Source organism: Plectropomus leopardus, chromosome 3, assembly GCF_026936395.1.
Source record: "Plectropomus leopardus strain MGB_pleo_1.0 chromosome 3, ASM2693639v1, whole genome shotgun sequence".
NCBI lineage: Eukaryota > Metazoa > Chordata > Actinopteri > Perciformes > Serranidae > Plectropomus > Plectropomus leopardus.
In genome coordinates, this window is record NC_142178.1 from 64554 (window position 1) to 88674 (window position 24121).

Genomic DNA, 24121 nt, shown 5'->3' on the forward strand with positions numbered 1-24121 from the left:
TAACTTCTATTATTCTGGACCCTGTCCCTGTGTAGGTTGGGCGTATGGGAAGTGCCATCGAGCTATCCTCGATCCCCAGGTTTGTCCCAGAGCCATATGGTCTGGAGGATGATCAGCACAGCATGGGCTATGATGAGCCTGACTATGGCATGGGACACCCAATACAATACAGCACCGTACCCCACAACCATCATGCATTCTCCCATGGGCCCCCACGCAGGACTGGGTAAGTTAAGTATTTTTGCAGAGACTCATCTGTGTTTCAGGGCCACCACAATCTTTGAAAGTGATGTTTATGTGTCCAAGGAATGCACACAATGATGTCCCTTCCACGATCATTTATATTTTAGAGAAAAGAGGACGTCAAGGGAAAATATATTGAATTTATTTAGTATGCCTGAAGTGTAAACTACGGGCATACTATGGGCCCTATTTAGACGATCTATAGCGCATGGTCTAAAGCGCATGGTGCAAATGTTTTTAGGGCGTGCCAAAGTCCATTTTGCTTGTTAAACGGTGGATAATCTGGGCGCCAGGTGCGGAGCATGGCGCAGACGGGTTGTACTTTGTAGGGCTGGGGCATCGCGTCAATGTCATCGATTACGTAAATATGTTGATTCAGTTAACATGCGTCAGCGCGTCGCACCGTTTCATACAGTGCGCGTAATGAGAGTTTGAGCAGAGATGGGTGTGTGGGTGTGTTGTTTTTGTTTGGGCGCTTATGTTATCAAGTTAGAGCGTGCACGCTGCTCGCAGCGCTTGTCAGGTACGTCTGAGCTGCGTGTCAGCTGCAGCACATCTAGAGAAACGGTGGCTCACCGTTTTTTTACGTGACGCTCTCGTTTGTTGCATCTATACCACTTTATACTGCAGTTTAAAATCTCTCTCTGTCATGGAGATTAGGAAATACAAAGATGTTTGTTTTACCTCGACTTTCTTGCTTCCCTTTCAAAACAAAAGCTATCTGACTATGTCTCTGTGGACAGAATGCCTTCACTTGCTGATACAATGCTTTTTGTTTTGAAACGTTCACAGGACGGGGTTGTCAGCTGTGCAGGAGCTTGTATAACTTCATAAATGAGTGGAATATGTGCTTATAAATATGAAAATACAGCACTCATAATAGCAGGTAGCGATATACCTTCAGGCCCAGTTATAATCATTTCTGAGAAAAGTTAGTGTTATTCAAATTGCACTAATTTTACTGTAAGATATTTTGTTGGACTGCTAGATTTGAGATTTGTTAATGTAACAAAGAGTAACTGTTTTGTTACGCGTCCTAAAAGTGACTTGTATTTTACATTGTTTTATTTATTTTGCTGTTGGACTGTTAAATGTAGATTGCACTACATTCCTTTTACTGGAACAAGCTCTTGCATTAATTTTATTTCTTACACTTATCATATCAGACTGTAAAACACAAATTACCAGTTAAGACTGGGCTATTTTTGTTGGGGAATAATGCTCTGCAGCGTTTTAAAATGTTATTTTCTGTGAATTTGTTGTTATAATAATTGAGTAATAAAAAAATAATAGTTAAATCAATTAGAAAAAATAATCGATACATTCATCAAAAAAGTAATCGATAGATTAATCAATAAAAAAATAAACGTTTGGTGCAGCCCTAGTATTCTGAATGGGGAAGGGTAAACAAAGCTCGGCGCTCAGCATAAAAATCAAGCAGAAACATGAGGAGCTGGCTGGCATCGTCACACGAAGTTAAGCCTCACGCCTTGCATCCTGTAATGATTTGTAAATAGCAGGACTGAATGACACCCTATGTTTACTGACTGAAATTTAGATTGTGATCGAAAACCACTCCCAAGTTTCAAGCTGTTGCATATTAATTGGTAATCCAAACACAAAGATGGGCATGTGTGAGTTGTGTGTATCTGCGGTACAAGCAGTATGTTGTAACTGTAGTTGGCAATAAATGTAGTAGACAGTACCGGTAGGTTTTATTTCTTGCAGTATATGGTACTTTTTTTTTTTTTTTTAACCTGTCCTGTTCGGCAGCTTAGGCATGCAGTATGAGAGGTCTGGATGCCTTGAGGTGCCATAACAGATTTGCTCTGCAAAGGAGGAGTCTGACATACTTCCTCCTGTTGCAGTCCGTACTGAGATTTATTGGCAAGGCTACCGGACAGCACAACGTTAGAGTGGATAGGAAGAGAGAAAAGAGAGAGGTTGGGGGACACAGAGGGGAGGGGAAGACACAAGAGACAACAGAAACCGCAGCAACAATAACAACAACAACGACAATGAAAACGATGACAACAATGCTAACTACAATAATGACAGCTGCAAGTATTTACAACAGTATTAACAGTGGAAGCAGGCAGGAAATGTGTAAGTAAAAAAAAAAGAGGAAAAGAACAAAAAAAGTAAGTAATTAGAGAGAAAAAAAAAATAGAATAAAGTAAATAATAAATAAATGAAGTAAATAATAAATAAATAAATAAAAAAAACAAAAGAACCCCCCCCAAAAACCAAAAAAAACCAGCCTGCATAAATACTTACCCAATATAACCTTGACATGGATAACATCCATATTTGTAACTGTTGTACGTGTCTGATTGTATAACAGTTGTGTGCTGTGTGTGTGTGTGCTGTGTGTGCTGTGTGTGTGTGTGAGAGTTTGTCATTGGATGTGGTTTGTAGTTGATGGGGTGGGCCGTAACAACACCCCCCAAACTCCCAGGGGCAGGCAGGCCAAGACCTAAGCCACCAGAGCACCCAACAGCCCCCCATAACACGACAGACCCAACACCACGTGCCCCAGAGACAGCCACGCGCCCCACCCAAGGGGGAACAAGCAAGGGAACACAGAGGCAACACCCCCCAGGCCGGGGGGAAGCCCACAGAGAGACAAGGGATAGGAGGCCCCCTGGCCCAGCCCAAGGCCACCAACCCCGGCACGACCTGAGCCCACAGCCACAGGGCCCCACCAACCCGAGACCCGCCCGACCCAAGTGGGAGCCCACACGCACCAGAGAGGCCAGAGCCCCCCAACCCCGGCCCCAACGGGCGGGCCACGCCCACCATGACGACCCAGCCCACCGCCTGGCCAACCCATATACCCCGTGGGGAAGACGCCCCCCCGCCACCACCTCAGCCAGGGGCGAAACCCCAGGGAGACCGGGGAGAGCAGGCCCCCAGCCCAGTCAGAAGCCAAACCCTCCACAGGCGCAGACAGTGTCCAGACCATCCCAGAGCTACCCAAACCCCCGGCAGGGCAACCGCCACACAGCAGCAGGGCCCAAGCAACCACCCAGCCCAGTCCCGCACAGAGAGGCCGACCACCATCCCAGAGACACTGGCGACACCCCCGCAGCAGAACTGACGCCACACCCCCAGACCACAGACCACCCGTCCAGCCCTGCAGGACCAGGGACAGAGGCAGTGGGGGCTGTCCCCATGTGGCCAGCTTCCTGACTGGCCCTGAAACTTACCCCCATCACTGTCCCCACCTGGCCAACAGGGAGTCAGGCCTACCGGCCCAGGGGCCGCACCCGAACATCCAAGGGAGCCACTAGAGGACCCGAGACGGAGGCCCACCAGCCATTCGGGAGCAGGCCAGGAGGACACTGACACCCCGTGCACGGCAAGCCCCCGGCCAGGGGCCCGGAGCCGGGACAACATGGACCCACCCATGCCCGGGCGGCCAGCCCGACCAAGCAGGGGATATTGAGAAGATATAATTTATTTTCGGCAGGACCATCATTTTAACTGTTGCCACTCTTCCCATAAGCGATATGGGCAGATTCCTCCACCGAGTGAGATCATCCTCTATTGTTTTAAGTAGGGGAATGTGATTTAGCCGTGTCAGGTCAGACAGCCTGGTGGAAATGTTGATACCTAAGTATCTAATGTTTCCTGATTGTAGTGGGGCGGTTGACCCGCTCTTGAAATTAGAGTTTATAGGTAGGACTGTTGATTTGTTCCAATTAATAGAGTAGTCTGAAATAGAGGAAAATTTGTCTATGTGCTGTTGTCTCAGAGAGAGAGGCTTGTGCATTTTGAAGGAAAAGTAGTACATCATCAGCATAAAGGCTTATCTTATGGTTCACATTTGCTGTTCGAATCCCTTTGATATTATTATTTTGCCGAATTGCAGCTGCGAGTGGTTCGATAAATATGGCAAAAAGGGATGGAGAGAGTGGGCAACCCTGCCTGGTGCCCCTTTGGAGATTGAAGCTTGGAGAAGTTTGATCATTTGTTCTGACACAAGCACTGGGTGAACTGTATAATATTTTGATCCAGAATAGAAAGTTGTCTCCGAACCCAAATTTTTGTAATGCAGCGAAGAGAAATTTCCAATTCACCCGGTCAAAATCCTTTTCAACATCTAATGAGACTATTATGGCTTCCTTGTTGTGAATATTACAGTAGTCTATCAAATTGATTAGTCTGCGTGTGTTATTTGTAGAGTGTCTGCCCTTGATAAATCCTGTTTGGTCAGGATGTATTATGTGAGGTGTTATTTTTTCAATTCTTCTAGCCAGCGCTTTGCAAATGATTTTTAAATCTGCATTTATAAGTGATATTGGACGATAGCTAGATGGGAGTAATGGGTCTTTATCTGGTTTAAGGAGGAGGCTAATGTTTGCACAGTTCATGTTAGGAGGGAGTATGGAAGTTTCCTTAATTTCGGCAACCATTCTGTTGAAAATTGGTGTGAGCATTGGCCAGAATTCTTTGTTGAATTCTGCGGGAAAAACCATCGGGTCCTGGGGCTTTCTTGTTCAGCATATGCTGGAGGGCTTCATGAAGTTCCTCTATTGAAATAGGTGATTCCAAAACCATGATCTGTTCATTATTTAATTGTGGTAGTTCAACTGCACTTAAAAAAGCATCTATGCTGGAGTTTGACGGATTAATTTGTGATGAATACAAGTTTTTGTAAAAATCCCTAAATGTGTTATTTATTTCTTCTGGGACACAGGTTGTTTTCCCAGCAGAGTTCTTTATTGAGGAAATTGTTACTTTTTCTTTATTCTGTTTTAGTTGGTTTGCTAAGAGTCTACTGGATTTGTTGCTGTGTTCAAAGTTCTCCAAGCGTAATCTCTGTCGCTGAAATTGTGTTTTTCTGTCAAGTAATTCATTTAGTTTCAGTTTTAATTTTCTCAATTCACTGAACAAATGTTTATCTTGGGAGGCGGCATGAGCTGTCTCCAAAGCTTTAATTTGCTGTTCTAATTCTATTTCAAGAGCTTTCTCCTTTTTTTTCTTGTATGTGGAGTAAGAAATTATTTTACCTCGCATGACTGCTTTTGCCGCCTCCCAGAAGAACACATGAGGAGATGTCAGGCAGGTCATTTGTTTCAGAGAATATTGTCCACTCTTTTTTAAAGAATTTAATAAAGTCTGGGTCTTTAAGCAATGATGTATTAAATTTGCAATGTCTAGATGGTGGTGTGACTGTTTTCTTAGTGATTGTTAGAGTGACTGGAGCGTGGTCGCTGATGGTGATAGGGTGAATCTGTGTGTCAGAGATGTCCATCATAATTGAGTTACTTGTTAAAAAGTAGTCTAAACGGGAATAAGAGTGGTGGACTGGTGAGAAGAAGGTGTATTCTTTGAGCGTGGGGTGACAAGAGCGCCAAGCATCGCAGAGACCACAATCACTCATGTATTGTTTTATTATATCACTTGATTGCCAGTGGCGATGACTACCTGCTCTGCTAAGTCTGTCTAATTCTGGATTAAGTACCAAGTTGAAGTCCCCTCCCACTATAAGTGTTGTGTCTGAGTGTGCCGAAAGTGCAGTGAAAAAGCTGTGGAAGAAGGAGGGGTCATCAACATTTGGACCATATATATTGGCAATGCATAACTCTGTATTATGTGTTGATATATTGATTATTATAAATCGTCCTTCTGGGTCTGTGGTAGTGTTATTGCAAGTGAAATTTATTTTTTTACTAATTAAAATAGCTACGCCTCTTTGTTTGGTATTATAGCTAGCTAAGTATGTGTGAGGAAACTGTGATGAACTAAGTTTATGATGTTCTACTTTGGATGTGTGAGTCTCCTGCAGTAGAACAATGTCTGCCTGAAGGTTATTAAGGTGTTCAAAAATTTTGAGTCTTTTTTCATGCGATCCAATTCCACGCACATTCCAAGTGACAAACCGTAACGTGTTCATATCTAAACTAACTTATTGAGTGTAAATTTTAATTTAGATAAGTGGAGGTGTGTGTGTGTGTGTGTGTGTGCGTGCGTGTGCGTGAGTGTGCGTGCATGCGTGTGCGTGAGTGTGTGTGTGTGTGTGTGTGTTAGATGTGTGCAGCTGCCTTCCTGAGGAACCTGCATAAACAAGTTGTTGTATATTTGTTTTCTTGTATGTGTGCGTGTGTATGTCTGTGACAAGTGTATCTTTGTAAAATATGTAGTCGGACTGAGCATCATTGAAACACGATGGATTTAAGCATAAGTGGTGACACATTACAACAACTACAACAGGAAACAAAACAAACAGAACAGGTAACACAAATATACAGATTAACAGACCGGAAGGAAAACAGTACATTATGAGACGTGCACTGTGATTTTAGTTAATAAAGGCCCAAAAGGAAATTAGTGGAGGAATTGTTCTGTGTTCTGTATTACCTTACTCGGAGACTACCTTTAAGTGTGGTAGACGACGTTCATTCAGTAGAGCCAAGGAGTGACTTCTGGATCACGGAACAGCTGTCCATTAACGTAGAGTTTGTCCACAGTGATGATAGCCCGGGATCCTCCGTCGATAAATTTCTCTCTGATTGGGAACAGGCATCTGCGGCGCTCCAGGATTTCCTTGGGGAATTGATCGTTCACCCTGAAGTCCATTCCTCTTAGCTCCCTGCCTCGGCTCTTCACCAGCTCCTTTTGCTTGAAGTGTTCAAATTTCGCAACAATGGGTCTCGGGCGCCGGCTGTCTGGTCTCTTCCCTCCAAGGCGGTGGATCCGATGGAAGGTGATGTTCTTCACAGTGTCCGTTGGGAGTTTCAGTTGTTTCTGGAGAAACTCCTTGATGGACGCTTCCGGATCTTCCTCTGCCCGCTCTGGGATCCTGGAGAAAACCAGGTTGTCTCACATGCTGCGCGCTTGAATGTCGAGGATGGACTCCTTCATCCGTTGGTTATCCTCGGAGAGCTTCGTCATACCCTCGGTGAGCGATTTGACTGAGCCCCTCAGGGTCTCGTTCTCAGCCGCTAGCGAGGCCACCTGTTGCTGGCTAAATTCCAGAGGCTCACGTAGCGCCTGAAACTCTCTGTGGAGGACTTCCACCAGAGCCAGGCGGGCGTCAAAGCTGCTTAGCTTTGTATCTATCGAGTCTGGGATGTCTCCGTAGTCTCTTTCGGGCGACGAGGTGGCACTTGGAGACTTCTCCGAGCGGCTTCTCTTTGAGGAGGAAGTCGGCGTGTCGGTTGCCTTCCCCATGACGAGTCTGTAATAGCACTCGTCAACGTAATCCTGCAGGCTTTCCACGGTCTCTTCGTCCAGGATTTATCAGACAGATTTATTGCAGAATGGGGAGAACGTGTAACAGTAAGTTTAACTGAATTATTGGGCTTGTATAAGCTGACGTTGGGGGTTGAGCTGAGCTGTTTACATTCAGAAGGGCGCCGCCATGTTGAATCACGCACAAATCTCGCGACGTCTCACGCTAGCATTCCGTCTCTCACACTAGCATCTGCCTATCTTCTGATTAGAAGACCACCCACTCTGAGGAGCCGGCTGGCATCGTCACACACAGTTAAGACCCCACCCACTCTGAGGAGCCGGCTGGCATCGTCACACGCAGTTAAGCCTCACGCCTTGCATCCTGTAATGATTTGTAAATAGCAGGACTGAATGACACCCTATGTGTACTGACTGAAATTTAGATTGTGATCGAAAACCACTCCCAAGTTTCTAGCTGTTTGTTGCATATTAATTGGTAATCCAAACACAAAGATGGGCATGTGTGAGTTGTGTGCATCTGCGGTACAAGCAGTATGTTGTAACTGTAGTTGGCAATAAATGTAGTAGACAGTACCGGTAGGTTTTATTTCTTGCAGTATATGGTACTTGAAGCATAAAGTACCTGCTCTATGTAGTAGAGACACACAGCGTGCAGCTGATGTACCTCAGTGATATGGCTACTGTTATTAATACTTTTACTACATATTTACTTAGTACTTGCCGCAGGAGCAGGCACCTGTCAAAATGTCCTAATAAGGGCCTGAGCACTGAACGGTGCGAGGACCCTCTTTAAACTGAAGAAATTCTTATTAGGGCCTGAGCACTGAACGGTGCGAGGACCCTCTTGAAACTGAAGAAATTATTATTATTATTAGGGCCTGAGCACCAAAGTGGTGCGAGGATCCTAATAAAACTGGAGGAATTCTTATTATTAGGGCCCGAGCGCCAAACGATGCGAGGACGGAACGGTGCGAGGACCCTCTTGAAACTGAAAGAATTCTTCTTCCTCCTCTTCTTCTTCATCTTCTTATTATATTTCTCTCAAATGAATTGCCTTTTTGAGGGCTTTAATATATTCAAAAAGCCATGAAACTTTGCAGACTTATCAGGCCTGTTGAAAAATTTGATATTTTAATGGTTTCGTGCGTGGGTGGGAGTAAATGTATGAGTTGTGGCCCCTACTGATTTTCAACAAAGCAGCCCCCGCAGCACGTTCTACCTAGAGGTGTGAAACTTTGGAGGCCTGTGCAACACCCCAGTACCTACAAAAAAGTATCTTGGGGCCATACCGTAAAACCAACAGGAAGTCAGCTATTTTGATTTGAAGTTGTAATTTTGCTGTATTTTTGGCCATTTTCAGGGGTTGTAATCTTGAGAACTTGTCTTAGAGCTTTCATCAGATTGACTTCAAATGTTATGTCTACCTTCATAAGACCTTTGACAGCAAAAGTTATTCAAATCATGAGTTTTCATCACACCGTGTGATCTGTATGAGGCATCTAATTTGCATGTTCTGCCATGAACCAGGAAGTAAACAGGAAGTGGTATGTAACTCTGCTGTAAATGGCTCAATGTGACCCAAACTTCACATTTGATAGGAGTCCCGTCCTGAACACATCTATATGACAATTGTAAGTGATAATGAGAGCGCCACCTATTGGCACAAGAAAGGCAAAGTTTTACAGTAAGATGTCCAGCTCCTAGCAGGTTGACCGGATTGATCTCAAAATGGTCTCAAAAAATCTTTAAGACGTTGATGATGCTTTTCATTGTTTCATTGTTTCACACAGAGTTTTCATTGAAAGGCGTTGCTGAAGTCAGGCGGACAATTTTGATGTTTCGATATGACATCAAAAACTGTTGTAACTTCGCCCCAGATGGTCAGATCTTTACAAAATTTCACAGAATTTGATGAGTTCAGGCCTGAAGACATCTGCAGTGCAATTTGGAATCTTACTCGTAGCGCCACCTATTAGTAGCAGGAAGTTACTTTTTTTACTCTTTGATTTTCCACCTTTAGCAGGTTAACTTAACTGACCTCATATCCAATTAGAATAATGTAAAAACCTTCATGATGCACAGAAATGAGGCTTTTGAGTTTTCATCAAACGCTGTTGCCAAAGTTGCGCATTATTCGCCATAAAACTGGAAGCACTTTTTGAGAGGCGAGGCATGCACCAAAACTCACCAAACTTAGCACACACATCAGAAGTCCTAAAATGTGATATTTGATAGGATTTATTTTTTGCACTGATGTGCCAAAATGGCTCTGTAGCACTCTCCTACAGATTTCAATAAAGCAGCCCCTGCAGTACATTTCACCTGGAGCTACAAAACTTGAAAGACGTGTAACAGCCCAAGACCTACAAAAAATCTTCTTGGACCCATACCCTACACCCAACAGGAAGTCAGACATTTTGAATTGAATGTGCAATTTTGGAGTATTTTTGGCCATTTTCAGGGCTTGCAATTTTTCGATCTTCTGCTACAGATTTCATGTGATTGACTTCAAAATTTAAAAATCCTCTCAGAAAGCCTGTGATGTCAAAAGTTATTACATTTATGAGTTTTCATCACATCCTGTGGTTGTTTCTATTTCAATCATTTCCATTTCTCACCATTAACCAGGAAGTAGTTAAAAACTTTCAGGGACATGGTCCAATCTTCACCAAACTTCACGTTTGATGACTGTACACTGAACACATCTACATGACAACCATTTCCATTACTTTTAGCGCCCTCTATTGGCAACATAAAATGTCATGGAAATTACATGCTTTCTTCTTTGATGGAATGCAATATATATATATATACGATTGACTTTAAATCTGGTGACAAAACCCTTAAGACCTTAATGATGCCGCCCTCTGAAGTATAGGTTTTCCATGAACGCTGTTGCCATGGAGACCCAGTGGTGGCCACCAAAAAGGAAGTTGTTGTAACCTCACTTTACATCGACCAATTGGCCCCAGATTTCACAGTTGGGGTCAGGCTGCAGCCCTTAACACATCAACATGTCATTTAATATGATGCTTACTGAGCCACCCACTGTCAACAGGAAGGACAGCTCGTACTACAACTATACTTTGATTTTCATGAAGTTGTTCGACAAATGATGTGGACCGAGAAGCCACAGATTTTGTGTGTCCAAAGGAAGTAATTCACCATGTGAAATGTCTCCCTCAAGGGTCCAAAGTCTCTACATACTTTTTCCAAGTTTCACTGAAATGGATGATTGCATCACTCAGAGTCCCTGCAGTAGCCTTGACTTGTGTGGGGGTGCGAGGGCCTGTTCATTGCTGCTTGCAGCTTTAATGTATACTATTTTTGTTTTCAAATCATTGCTCTCATTATCAACTACTGGAAAAACTGTTTTATCCACACTTACTTTCTCTGCTTTCTGTTTATACAGATGGAAGTTTGTCAAAAAGTGTGAACATTCATAAACATTCTGCTCCTCCCTCCTCAGAAGTTACGAGGGAACCTTGGATGGCGACATGAGTGGTCCAGGGGACATGTACTATTGGGGAGGAGGAGCACCGCTAGCCCACGGCGAAAGAGGTAGCATGGCTTCATTGGACAGCACTCTAAGGAAAGGACCCGGCCCTGGTGGTTGGCGTCAACCAGAGCTGCCAGAGGTTATCGCCATGCTGAACTATAGGCTGGACCCCGTCCGAAGCAATGCAGCTGCATACCTGCAGCATCTCACCTATAGGAATGATAAAGTAAGTGATGCAAGCATGTATTTTTAAGGCATAACTGGAGCTCCTATCCACTGTCATGTAGCTTGTAATAGATTCTAATTAAAAGCAATTAGCTGAGGTAGTTGATCAGTCGATTAGCTAGTCAGTTTATGGTTGGATCGATCAGACTTAACAAGATTATTACATCAGGGAACAGCTAAAGCAGAAACGAGTGGAAGCAGACTTTTAGACCCATCCATGAACAGCAGAGTGTGCAGTTTTCATGGGAATGCATCCAGTTTCATCAAAAGTGGAAAAATGATGAGAGTTCAAAATAAGGCGGTACCCTCCTGATCATGTACATGTGCATGTGGAATTGCAATAACTGTGTGTATCGTGATTCTGGTAAGAGTACACTGTTGAAAAATAAAGTTATGCATATTGTTCAATCAAAAATCCCCCAAAATATGCAACCTACAGCTAAACCATTGATGTAAGGAGTAATTCTGGGCACACTACACTGGATAAAAGTGAAGATATTTAATATTTTTGCTGTATCTTTTTTGGTGTTGCACTTTGTAGACAGTCCCTGAGCACTCCTCTCTCCTTGGGCTGCACACAGAGAGAAATGTTACTTATCCAACTCGGAAGGCGTCTCATGTTGATGAAAATTATTTTGGAGCTCAGTGTCTACTATACTAGAGTTTGAAAGAACCATTGTTGGTGTTTTAATAATTTACTTGTGAGTAGGGTTGCAGTATACCATGGTATGTAAATTGACGATTATTGCACCATGTACATTTGCTTTTCTACAGTATTGCGAAAAAAAATGCCACCGGTCGCAGAACCTCACCTGTGCAGGCCCATCTCTTCTCCTCTCAGACTGCCTGCCAGACTTGTCAGTTTGCACTGCATACACATGCAAGGCAAACACCTTTCATCCCATGATGGGAAAAAATTAAAATTAAAATCAGCCGTGTGATATAACTTTGGATGGAGGAAGGAATAGGGTATTGTCCTTTGCGATAGATTTCCAGTTTGCAAAAATTGTGTCTGTCTGTTCAGTCACCTCTGATTTATACACACACACTGACCCCAATTTGATCCCATAAAGAGACACATTTTAAACTTCCCTGGATCGGCGGTGCTGACATAAGTGAGTGGGTAAGTTTGAGGTAAAGGCAAGAGTAGTCTGCAAAGTAGCTTTTATGTTTGTCATTTAATGTTTTTCCTTTCTATTAGTAGTTCATTTTGACATGATATAGTTCTGCTAACATGTAAGCTAAGTTATAAATCATTATTATACAGCCCGTTAGTTACATGCTATTTTTCAACCAGGTTTTTAATGTTTATCTATTTCCTCATGTAATTATTTACGGTCAAGCCAGCACTGCAAAGACATTTCCCAATCCAGCTTAACCTACTGTCACACAGTTTGCAATGGACATTAAGTTAGGCCCCACATCCTAACAAGCTTTTTCTTTTTTCTTTCCCTGTTTTCATTCCTTAAAGGGTCATTGTAAAGTATAATAGCAATAATAATAATTGTCTAATATTATGATACTGTGATATTTTCTGAAACAATTATTGTTCCATGAAAATCTCATAGCGTTACAACTCTGTTTATGAGTTATGGATCTAAAAAGAATCTATGAATATTAGTGTCCAGCCATGGAAAAACCAGGAACAAGTCACCAGAGGGGCATTTTGACATTAGTCATTGACAGTTGTGTACAGATTCTGAAAGTGTAGTGTCTAAGCTTTCCAATGATGTCTAACACATGGAAATCTGAAAATATTTGATGAAGATGTGGCTATTTGAATGTAGGCACTCCTCAAACTAGTTTTGTGAGAAATCCAGCCTTAAAGTTTCTGAAAGATACTCACCTGCCTGGGGAGCCAGGTAACAGTGGCTGCTCATCTGCATCACATTTACATAAATCCAACCCCCTACCGGTCTAGCTATCAGTGACATCTGTTAGCCCACAGGACAGTCATTCATGTACCCATGGGTGTGTTATTTACACATTATTCAAGCACATTATCAGGTTGGTGTGTTATTCAAATTAATAGCAGATGCTCACAGTTTCGATGTGCGTATCATTACATTTTAAAATGACAATAGCTAGCTAGATAACTTGGACATTTATGAAACTCACAGTGGATTATTGAAAGATAGCTTCTAGCATGAAAAACAGTTTGTAATCCCTGTATGTGACTTCAAATGAACACTAACGTAACGTAGATAACTTGGATGTTAATGAAAACTCACCGCACACGAAACTGAAAAGCAGACTTCATTGCCTCCGATCAGACAACAAGTTTGGGGGTGCTTTCTTTTCGTCGCAGGCTTCTTGATGGATGTAATCATCTCAGAATTTACTACTGTACACCTGTTCGCCTCAATGTGTCCATTTATTACCATGTCCTGCCACTCTCTTTCGGCCACTAAATAATCCATCCGTATGTTGTACTGTAACAGCCCCAATTTAGTTCTTCTGCAATGTGTTTTTCCTGCGCGACTTAATTCAGTGATGAAAACACACACAGCTTCCAGAAGTAGCAGTAACAGTTACTAGCCTACTTTAAATGCAGGAGCGGCTGCTTAAATAGCCATGTGGTTTGTCTTTAACGTGCAGCTGATTGGCCGAATAAAGGAACGAAAGCACATGAATAGCCAAAGAAAGCCAGTATGCTAGTTTACTGGGGTATCACCTCACCCCCAACTAGGAACCGACTTTTCCTCTAAAATAACCCAAATTCAAATACAAAGGTTTTGGTTTTAGGGCCCCCAATACTGGTATTTGAAGCATGGAATGGCTACTTCGTGATTTCAACTTGCATATTCTGCAAAATAACGAAAATCACGAATTAAAAAAAAACAACAATTTTTCTTTGTTTACACAACTTGTGCTGGGCTGAGTTCTTGCTGGTTTTCTGGTGGTGGGTCACATTTTTTCAACTTTCCCAAACTTCATAGAGCTGCATTCATATATATATGGAGTCCTGTAGACAGTGGCATTTGTAAGTCTAGCTGGCGATAAAACACTACATGAAAACATTTAACGGCAGGGAAAAGGAGACTATTAACAACCACATCGGCGTTCTCTCACATTTATAGGACTGGCACCCTTTTTGCTGCAACCCAGCTGAAGGCAGACAGCTCTTTTCTCCCTTTTTGACAGTTTTGGCAGCACCTGTAATGCTGCAATTGCAGTTAGGGACCGAAATTCACAAAGTTCAGCAGAAGAGTTTTCCTCTTTTGTTGTCGTCTTCGATAAAGGCCCTCTTAACAGTTTGGTGAACAATGTACTGTATCTCTGTAGTGAGCAAGATGACATGTCGTGCAAGCTGCACAAGTCTTAAGACTGTATTCTTTTCTGTCATCCACACCATTAGGCCACAGCACTTTCCCTGTATCAACTTTTTTCGTGATTTTTTTCAGTGTCAGCACTGGCATTACAGCAGCAGCAGTGGTGGAGGAAGTATTTAGGACCTACCTAAGTATCAAAACTACACTGTAAAAAAACTTTATTACTAAAGTCCTGCATAAGACGTTACTTAAATTAAAATTTGTAAGTACAATCAGGAAAATGAATTTTAAGTATTAAAAGTTTAAGTACTTAATGTTGAAAGTTTTAAATAAATTCAATTAATTAAAAAGAATTCATAAGAAAAGCATCAAATCCTCATATTTGAAAAGCATGAAATGTTTTAGCACGAAAAATGATTAAGGAATAACAAAATAGTTGCCAATTTTTTTTTTTCTCTTTTTAGCAAAATTCTTAATTTGTAAAGTAACAAGTAACTTAAGTTGTCAAACAATTGGCCTGAAGAATAATTTGCATCCAGTCAAATCAAGAGGTTTTTCTATTAGCTAAGTATGAATATTCTGTCTCTCATAAAAATTTGTCTTGCATAAGAAAAGACCAAAAGTTAGAAAACACCGGCAAATCCCGCATATCAGTGGGTACTTACAAAATAAGAACAAATTGTAGATACCAGCACAGATGAGAGAAACTTTGTTTTAAACAGCTTCCTGCATGAGGCCAAATGAAATGTTAAGTTTCACTTGCACTTCTGCTGGCGTTGCTTCGTCTTAGTCCAGAGTAGGCTCTGTGCTACAAAAGTGTGGTTCTTTGAACAACCACACAGTATGTAAATATTTCCCAAGATCCAGCTCCAAAAATTGAAAATCAAAGTGCCAAAATTGTAGCGGACCTCCACAAAAGAATGAATTTGTGAAAAAAAGCCCTGCAGTGTCAAGACTGCGGTTTTGCAAGCCTTTACCTTGGCTCAAGCTCTTAGCTGGAAAACACTTTTGACAATTTGACTGTCAAAAATCACACCAAGATTTTTAATAAATGGTCAACCTTGAGATGCTAAAGGGCCAAGAAAATCAACAGAGTCATCCAATAACTAGGGTTGCTAAAGATGATGATCTCTCTTACTTTCATGTAGATTGAAAAAAAAATGTTGACTCATCTAAGTTTTGTCAAATTAACATTTTTGCAAAGGCTGTACATAATCTTTTCCAGTTTTTTAAATAAACCTGCAGATCTATTGTATAGATAAATCTGTACATAATTGGCTAAGCAATGAAAAGGAATGTTGTGTTTATTAATAATGGAAACCAAAGGCAGCATATACAGTGAAAATAGGACAGAGCCCAAAATAGAGCCTTGAGGAACCCCACAAGCAAGTGGGGCCACTGCTGATGAGGTTTCGCCAAGGCCGACTGAAAAGCTCCTATCTGGTATGACTGAAACTATTTCAGTCAAACCTTACAGACAAGAGCTCCTCGTTATTATAACATTCAACTTATAATTCTAAATAAAGACAGTGTTAAGATTTTAAGAGCAAGTACCTCCAGGTTTATTGGGTGCAGTTTTTAGCACTTAATGTGCGCTAAACTGTCAAGGTGGAACTTCCTAAATGAATTGCATAGCCAAGGTGTTTTTTCATCTTCTTCACTGAGGGTCTTTCATTGTACTGTCCCGTGTCCAGCATTTTGCTTTGCTCCCTTAACCCTCTGAGCCCTAAGCTGTTCTTACCTAGTTCTTGTTTGCCTAGACTTTTTTTGTAATAATGCACGTAAAACCTTAGTCCCTTAATGAATAATCAAGCTATATACATCTTTTTTTCAGGACAACCTGGACTATCAGAATATTTAGGCTGCAGTGATGTCCCTTGAATGTACAAATAGTTATGAGACCATAAAGACAAAAGAAAAAGCAAGACAGAAATTTAATTTTACAGATCTTTAGTGATAAATCACACAAAAATATTATGTGCAAGCCTTTTTGCAAGCTTTTTTCTCCCAAGTGTTGGGAATCAGAAAGTGAAAACATAAATGTTGTAACTATTATAGTTCAAAAAATGGACACACTTTTCCAAAAACAGTCCAATTGTTTTTTTTTTTGTTTTTTGTGGTTTTTTTTGTAGTTGTGTTTTGTATCCCATTATCTGTGCCATTCTGAAAAGCAGCTCCTATCAGTGATGATGTAGAGGGCCATCACACTCCGGACACTTCCAGAGAGGGGCCCGATTCTCCTGCCTGCTCTGGCTGCAGTGAACACAAAGTTTACATCCGTATGAGGCCCCGCTGCTTGTTAGACTCCTAGTCTCCTGATTTACCCTTTTCTCATTATTATTATTATTATAGGGGCTACCAGAGTTTATTCTAATACACGAAGCGCTACCAATAGCACAGAGCGATAGATACAGTAGGATTAGGCTAATTGCAGTGCAGTTTGCTTCAGATGATGTGAGGCACACGTAAGTGGATACAAAGCATTGGACTGTCTTTCGCTTGGTGGACAAGACCAAAACAAACCTCTGAGCTCTCCAAAGGAACTATGGGAAACCAATATTGGGGTTAGTTTTGATGCTAATGTACTTTTATCATCAAAATATGGATAAAATATGGATGGAAGACACCCAGTATCGGATCTATCATTATGGATTTATTGAACAAGGTCCCGTAAAAACACCCGAATTCCAGGGCTGGATAGAGAGGCTTCTAAAAGAGCTACAATGCATCAGATCATCCCTCTGCACAGCACAGAGGGCAGCTTTCACTGGTGAAAAAAGTAAGGTCATCAGACAATGGTTTCAGAATTAGGACAACTTACATAAGTGGAACAAATTTTAGTTGCCGGCTCAGAGGGTTAATGTTTGGATTGAATTTGTTTGTACATCATTGCATCTTTTACTTATTTAATTTACTTTTGATCTGATTGATGTTGACATAGTATAGATTTGCAGGACTGATTAAAATCTGTAAACTGGACTTTTCCTGGACCCCATCCACATCACCGCTAATGTATATGCCTATTATTTTACTTTCCAGGTGAAGTCTGATGTGCGTCGACTGAAAGGCATCCCAGCTTTGGTCTGTATGCTTGACAATCCAAACAAAGAGGTACGTTTGCTGATTTTCTCCATGACTTTCTGTTCATCCTGTACTATGTTATGACAGGACTGTTGTAGGTGTATTTCCTAAATAACGGTGAGACATCTTATTGGCCTGAGACAAGGTGAACTTGAGACTGGGCACTAATACTTTCTTGGTCAATTCTGTAGGTCAACATTTGTGCTAAATAACAAAACATTAATGGATTTTTGAGAATATATATATATGTGTGTGTGTGTGTGTGTGTGTATATGTATATATATGTATGTATGTATGTATGTATGTGTATATATATATAACATTATGTATTTATATATGTGTGTATGGGTGTGTGCGCACATATGTGTATACAGTGCTGTAAAAAAGTATTTGCCCCCTTACCGATTTCTTACTTTTTTGTGTGTTAAACTCAACTGTTTCAGATCATCAAACAAATTTAAATATTAAACAAAGATAACCCAAGTAAACATACAATGCAGTTTTTCTGTGATCATTTTATTTGTTAAGAGAAAAATACTATCCAAACCCACATGATCCTGTGTGAAAAAGTAATTGCCCCCCTTGTTAAATGATGAGGTAATTGTGATTAATCATATTATCGTGGAAAGCTGAGTTCAATTTCATAGCCACACCCAGGCCTGATTGCTGCCAGACCTTTAAAATCAAGAGATCACTTAAATAGAACCTGTCTGACAGGGTGAAGTAGGCCATATTGAACCCAAGACATCATGCTGCGATCCAAAGAAATTCAGGAGCAGATCAGAAGAAAAGTAATTGATATGTCTCAGTCTGGATATGGTTACAAAGCCATTTCTAAATCTTTGGGACTCCAGCGAACCACAGTGAGAGCCATTATCCACAAATGGAGAAAGCATGGTACAGTGGTGAACCTTCCCAGGAGTGGCCGACCCTACAAAAATTACCCCAAGAGCACAGCGACGACTGATCCAAGAGGGCATAAAGGAACCCAGAACAACATCTAAACAACTGCAGGCCTCACTTGCCTCAGTAAAGGTCAGTGTTCATGACTCAACCATAAGAAAGAGACTAGGAAAAAATGGCATGCATGGCAGAGTTCCAAGGCGAAAGCCACTGCTGACAAAAAAGAACATAAAGGCTCGTCTCACTTTTGCGAAAAAACATCCCGATGATCCTCAAAGCTTTTGGGAAAATATTCTGTGGACTGATGGAACAAAAGTTAAACTTTTGGAAGGAGTGCATCCTGTTACATGCGAATAAAATGAACACAGCATTTGATAAAAAGATCATGCCAACAGTGAAACATGGTGGTGGTAGTGTCATGGTTTGGGGCTGCTTTGCTGCTTCAGCACCTGAACGACTTGCTGTGATTGAAGGAACCATGAACTCTGCTGTCTACCAACAAATCCTGAAGGAGAATGTCCGGCCATCAGTTTGTGACCTTAAGCTGAAGGGCACTTCTGGTTCTGCAGCAGGACAATGATCCAAAGCACACCAGCAAGTCCACTTCTGAATGGCTTAAAAAAAACAAAATGAGGGTTTTGGAGTGGCCTAGTCAAAGTCCAGACCTGAACCCAATTGAGATGCTGTGGCATGACCTTAAAAAGGTGGTTCATGCTCAGAAACCCTCCAGTGTGGCTGATTTAAAACAATTCTGCAAAGAAGAGTGGGCCAAAATTCCTCCACAGCGATGTGAAAGACTCTGCCAGTTATCGCAAATGCTTGACTGCAGTTGTTGTTGCTAAGGGTGGTTCAACCAGTTATTAGGTGTAGGGGGCAGTTACTTTTTCACATGGGCCATGGCGGTTCAGATGGCTTTTTTCCCTTAATAAATAAAATTGGCACTTAAAACTGCATTTTGTGTTTACTTGTGAGTTATCTTATCTTTTCTTATCTATAAACTTATATTTAAGTTTGCTTGATCTGAAATGGATAAGAGCGACAAAGGTGCAAAAAAGTAAGAAATCGGTAAGGGGGCAAATACTTTTTACAGCACTGTATATGCATATACATGACTGTTGATTTTAGAAAGAAGGATGCAAAGACACACACCCTTGTCTATGTCAGTTGAGCTGAGGTGGAGCAGGTGAACAGCTATAAGTTCCTTGGAATTACCATCACTGAGAACCTGATGAGAATCAGCACCTCCAAATCCGAGACCATGGTTCTCAGCCGGAATCGGGGACGAAGTCCTGCCCCAAGTGGAGGAGTTTAAGTACCTCGGGGTATTGTTCACGAGAGAGGGAAGGATGGAACGGGAGATCGACAGGCGGATCGGTGCAGCGTCTGCAGTAATGCAGACTCTGCACCGGTCTGTTGTGGTGAAGAGGGAGCTGAGCCGAAAGGCAAAGCTCTCGATTTACCGGTCGATCTTCGTTCCTACCCTCACCTATGGTCACGAGCTTTGGGTAGTGACCGAAAGGACAAGATCGCGGGTACAAGCGGCCGAAATGAGTTTCCTCCATAGGGTGGCTGGGCTCTCCCTTAGAGATAGGGTGAGAAGCTTGGTCATCCGGGAGGAGCTTAGAGTACAGCCGCTGCTCCTCCGCGTTGAGAAGAGCCAGATGAGGTGGCTCGGGCATCTAATTAGGATGCCTCCAGGACGCCTCCCTGGTGAGGTGTTCAGGGCACGTCCCACCGGTAGGAGGCCCCGGGGAAGACCCAGGACAAGCTGGAGAGACTACGTCTCACAGCTGGCCTGGGAACGCCTCGGGGTCCCCTGGGAAGAGCTGGACGAAGTGGCCGGGGAGAGGGAAGTCTGGGTTTCCCTGCTTAGGCTGCTGCCCCCACGACCCGACCCCGGATAAGCGGAAGAAAATGGATGGATGGATGGATGGAGAACCTATCTTAGTGAAAAAAAGCACAGAAAAGGCTCTACTTCCTACAGAAACTTAGCAAGGCTAAATTCCAGAGCAAGATGCTGGTTAACTTCTACAGAGGAGCAATAGAAAGCATACATCACGAACTGGCATGGTTTGTGCGCGGTCCAGGACAGGAAGGCACTACAGCGGGTGACTAAAACTGCCCAGAACATCACTGGTTCCCATCTACAGAGCATCAGTGACCTCGGTGAAATGAGGTGTCTGCACAGAGCCCAAAGGATACTCAAAGACAGAGCCACTCAAGCCACAGTCTGTTCACCCTGCTGCCACCTGGAAAAAGATACAGAAGTATCTGCTGCCGAACCACCAAACTACAAAGCAGCTTCTTTCCCCAGGCTGCAAGACTCCTCAACCCCTCCCTTAATGCCAAAAAGATGTAGCAGGATTTAGGATCAACTTCAATTTAATTTCTTCTTAAACCACATTCAAGAAAAATGACAATAAATCTGCCTTGTACCTTATACCTTGTTGTATGGTCTTGTGGGTCGTACATGGCCCGGAGGCCGGAGTTTCCCCTCCCCAGCTTTAAATGATACTCTGACTATTGTTACAATAAGCTGTGACTGTGTCATTGTTATAGGTTCACTATGCAGCCTGTGGAGCACTAAAGAACATCTCCTATGGCAAAGATCATGACAACAAGATCGCTATCAAGAACTGTGATGGAGTGCCTGCTCTGATCAGGCTGCTAAGGAAGACCCATGACCAGGACCTTACTGACACCATCACAGGTTAGACACCATCACAGGTTAGACACCATCACAGGTTAGACACACACCAAACAGTGCATTGTGGCCACTGACCAATTACGTCAGTGGAAACAGCAGAAACAGTCTTGGATTACTTGTAACTTTTTAAAGTGTATTACATTTTTAGTAGTTGACTCATGACGAGACAAAAAAACTCTGTTCTCTGTCACTCTGTTCTATACATGTTGAAAATGCAAACATATTAGGGGTGAACTGTTCCCTGATATGTTTATCCATAATAATTAAGGATAGATCGACCAATCAAAGGTAAAATGTCAGTCGACATGGTGTGCTTTTGGCCATTTTCGGGGTCGCGTTTTTTTTCCATCTTCTACAGATTTCATCTGATTCACTTCAAAATTAAAACATCTTCTCAGAAGGACTTAGTTATCAAAAGTTATTAAAATCATGAGTTTTCATCACACTGTTTGGCCGTTATTGGGCCAAACATTTCCATGTCTCGCCATGAACCAGGAACTAAACAGGAAGTAGTTAATAACTCTGAGGGACATGGTTCAGTCTGCACCAAACGTCACATGTTTGATAACAGTCCCATCTTAAACACATCTACATGATAACCCTTACAATTTCTTATAGCGCCACCTACTGGCAACAGCTAATGGCATGAAAATGAGATGGGTTCTTCTTTGATGAATATCTCCTACAGATTTCACCCAATTGACTTAAGATGTGGTCAGTGACGCCTTAAGACATGGTGTCACCTTGATGACCTGAACACATCTGCATTGCTCTATTTAGTTATGATCATAGCGCCACCTACTGGAGACAGGGAGTTAAATGTTTTATATTTTGATGTGCACCTCCTTACAGGTTGACCATATTAATCTCAAACTTGGTAAGAAAAACTTTGAGACCTTGATGATTCCTGCTTGTTATTTAAGAGCTTTTTCATGAACATTGTTGCCATGGCAACATGGTCTTCACTGCCAAACAGGAGGCTTTTGTAACTTCACTTTGCATCAACCGATTGGCCCCAAACTTTACAGGTGTGATCAAGGTGCAGCCCTAAGCACATCAACATATCAAATTGGATAATCCCAGCGACACCAACTGGAAAAAAGAAGTAAGCCTCTTAACACAACTATACTTTAATTTACATGACATTTACATGGTTTGGTCTACAGATGATGTAGACCAAGATAATGTACATTTTGTCTGGTCTCTAGTGCCACCTACTGGCCACAGGATGTATTACTGCATATGAAATATCTAACTGAAGGACCAAAACTCTCTGCCTACTTGTTCCGAATTTCACAGAAATAAAAGATTTACCCTCATGCTTGATGGGAGTCCTGACCTGAGCACATCTGCATTGCTTATTTGACTTATCGACATACCGCCACCTACTGGAAACAGGAAGTTACATGATTTATGTTTTTAGGTGCATCCCCTTACAGGATTACCACATTCAGCTCAAACTTGGTAACAAAAGCTGCTTTAAGACCTTCATGATTCCTCCTTGTGAAGATCATATGTTTTCAATGAACGCTGTTGCCGTGGCAATACAGTTTTTGCAGCCAAACAGAAAGCTAATGTAACTTTACTTTGTATTAACCGATTTTCCCCAAATTGTATGGGTGTGATCAGGTGGCAGCCTTGAACACATCAACATATAAGTTAACCATGGGACTCAATGGGCCACCTACTGGTAACAGGAAGTATACCATGTAACACAGTTATCGTTTGATTTACATGAAATTTACATGGTTTGTTCTATAAATGATGTTCACCAAGATGACATGGAAATTATGTCCCCTCCATGGCCACCTACTGGCCACTGGAAATATTATGCCATGTGACATTTTTCACTCCAGGGAGAAAACTCTGCGTGCATTATCTAACTTTCACAGAGGTAAGCGACTGTGTCAGATAGAGTTTTTAAGGAACCCCTACATGCGTTGGGGTGTGAGGGCCCGTTCATTGCTGCTTGCAGCTTTAATTATTATTATTATTATTATTATTATTAGGGCCTGAGCACCCAACGGTGCAAGGACCCTCTTGAAACTGAAGGAATTATTATTAGGGCCCGAGCAACACCTCAAGACGACCAAATGGGAAAGTCGGCCATTTTGAATTGAAAGTGCAATTTTGGTGCATTTTTGGCCTTTCAGAGGGGTCATAACTTTTCGAACTAGTCCTACAGATTTTATCCGTTTGACTTCAAAATTTAAACATCCTCTCAGAAGGCCTATGACATCAAAAGTTATTAGATTTGTGAGTTTTCACCACACCGTGTGGGCTTTAATGGCATGGATCTATTATAAATCTTGATACAGCCATGGGGGCAGGGCCTAGTTCATTCCTGAGAGCTGCTCAGTGCCGCATGAAGCAGAGAAAACTCTTTTCCCGGGTTTAGAAAAGTGTTAAATACCCCGGATCTACTGGCCCATAGAGCATGCTTAGAAGTGATTAATGACAGCTGAACGCGCCGGAGTGCGGCCAAGTGTACCCAAGCATTGACTCTGACTCACTGGCTCACTCACACAAGTTACCGGAGTCGAGTGCTTGAAGCGAACAGTGCTCATTCCTCTCGTAGTAGCTTAGCTTATTAGCAACAGCAGCTAATTTGCGGTATAACGACAGCAGTGCTGTCAGTTTTAATATTTACATGATAGTCAGATAATGGTATATTTATCTCTCTACACACACATACACACACACAAATATATATACAGCTTATCAGGGAATCATATCGTAATCACGGCCGGAGAAATTAAATTAACAGAACCAAAATGTGTTGTGCACACAAAAATATAATAAAAGGTGGTGCCTTGTAATATTACCCCACACAGCTCAACTTTAAGTAAATACTACGTTCAGTACTGTTTAGTAACTGTCACTAGTGCTCCGTGCAGCTTCCTGATAACTGGTAGTTTGAATACAGACAGTAGACTGCATACACGGTCTCTCATACAGACACAGTAAGACGTCCATATTAAAGGCTTT

At 42.1% G+C, this 24121-nt stretch overlaps 1 protein-coding gene across 9 annotated transcripts in view; it reads left to right on the forward strand.

Annotated features, from left to right (window-relative positions):
- The window catches only part of ctnnd1 (catenin (cadherin-associated protein), delta 1), an 87526-nt gene that overhangs the window by 14060 nt on the left and 49345 nt on the right, over positions 1-24121 (forward strand). For all 9 annotated transcript variants that reach the window (XM_088075302.1, XM_088075303.1, XM_042485091.2 and 6 more), the window contains 4 exons: positions 36-226; positions 10916-11171; positions 17482-17553; positions 20986-21136. In XM_088075302.1, the coding sequence (XP_087931428.1) occupies positions 36-226; positions 10916-11171; positions 17482-17553; positions 20986-21136 (670 nt within the window). The remainder of the gene's footprint in view (positions 1-35; positions 227-10915; positions 11172-17481; positions 17554-20985; positions 21137-24121) is intronic.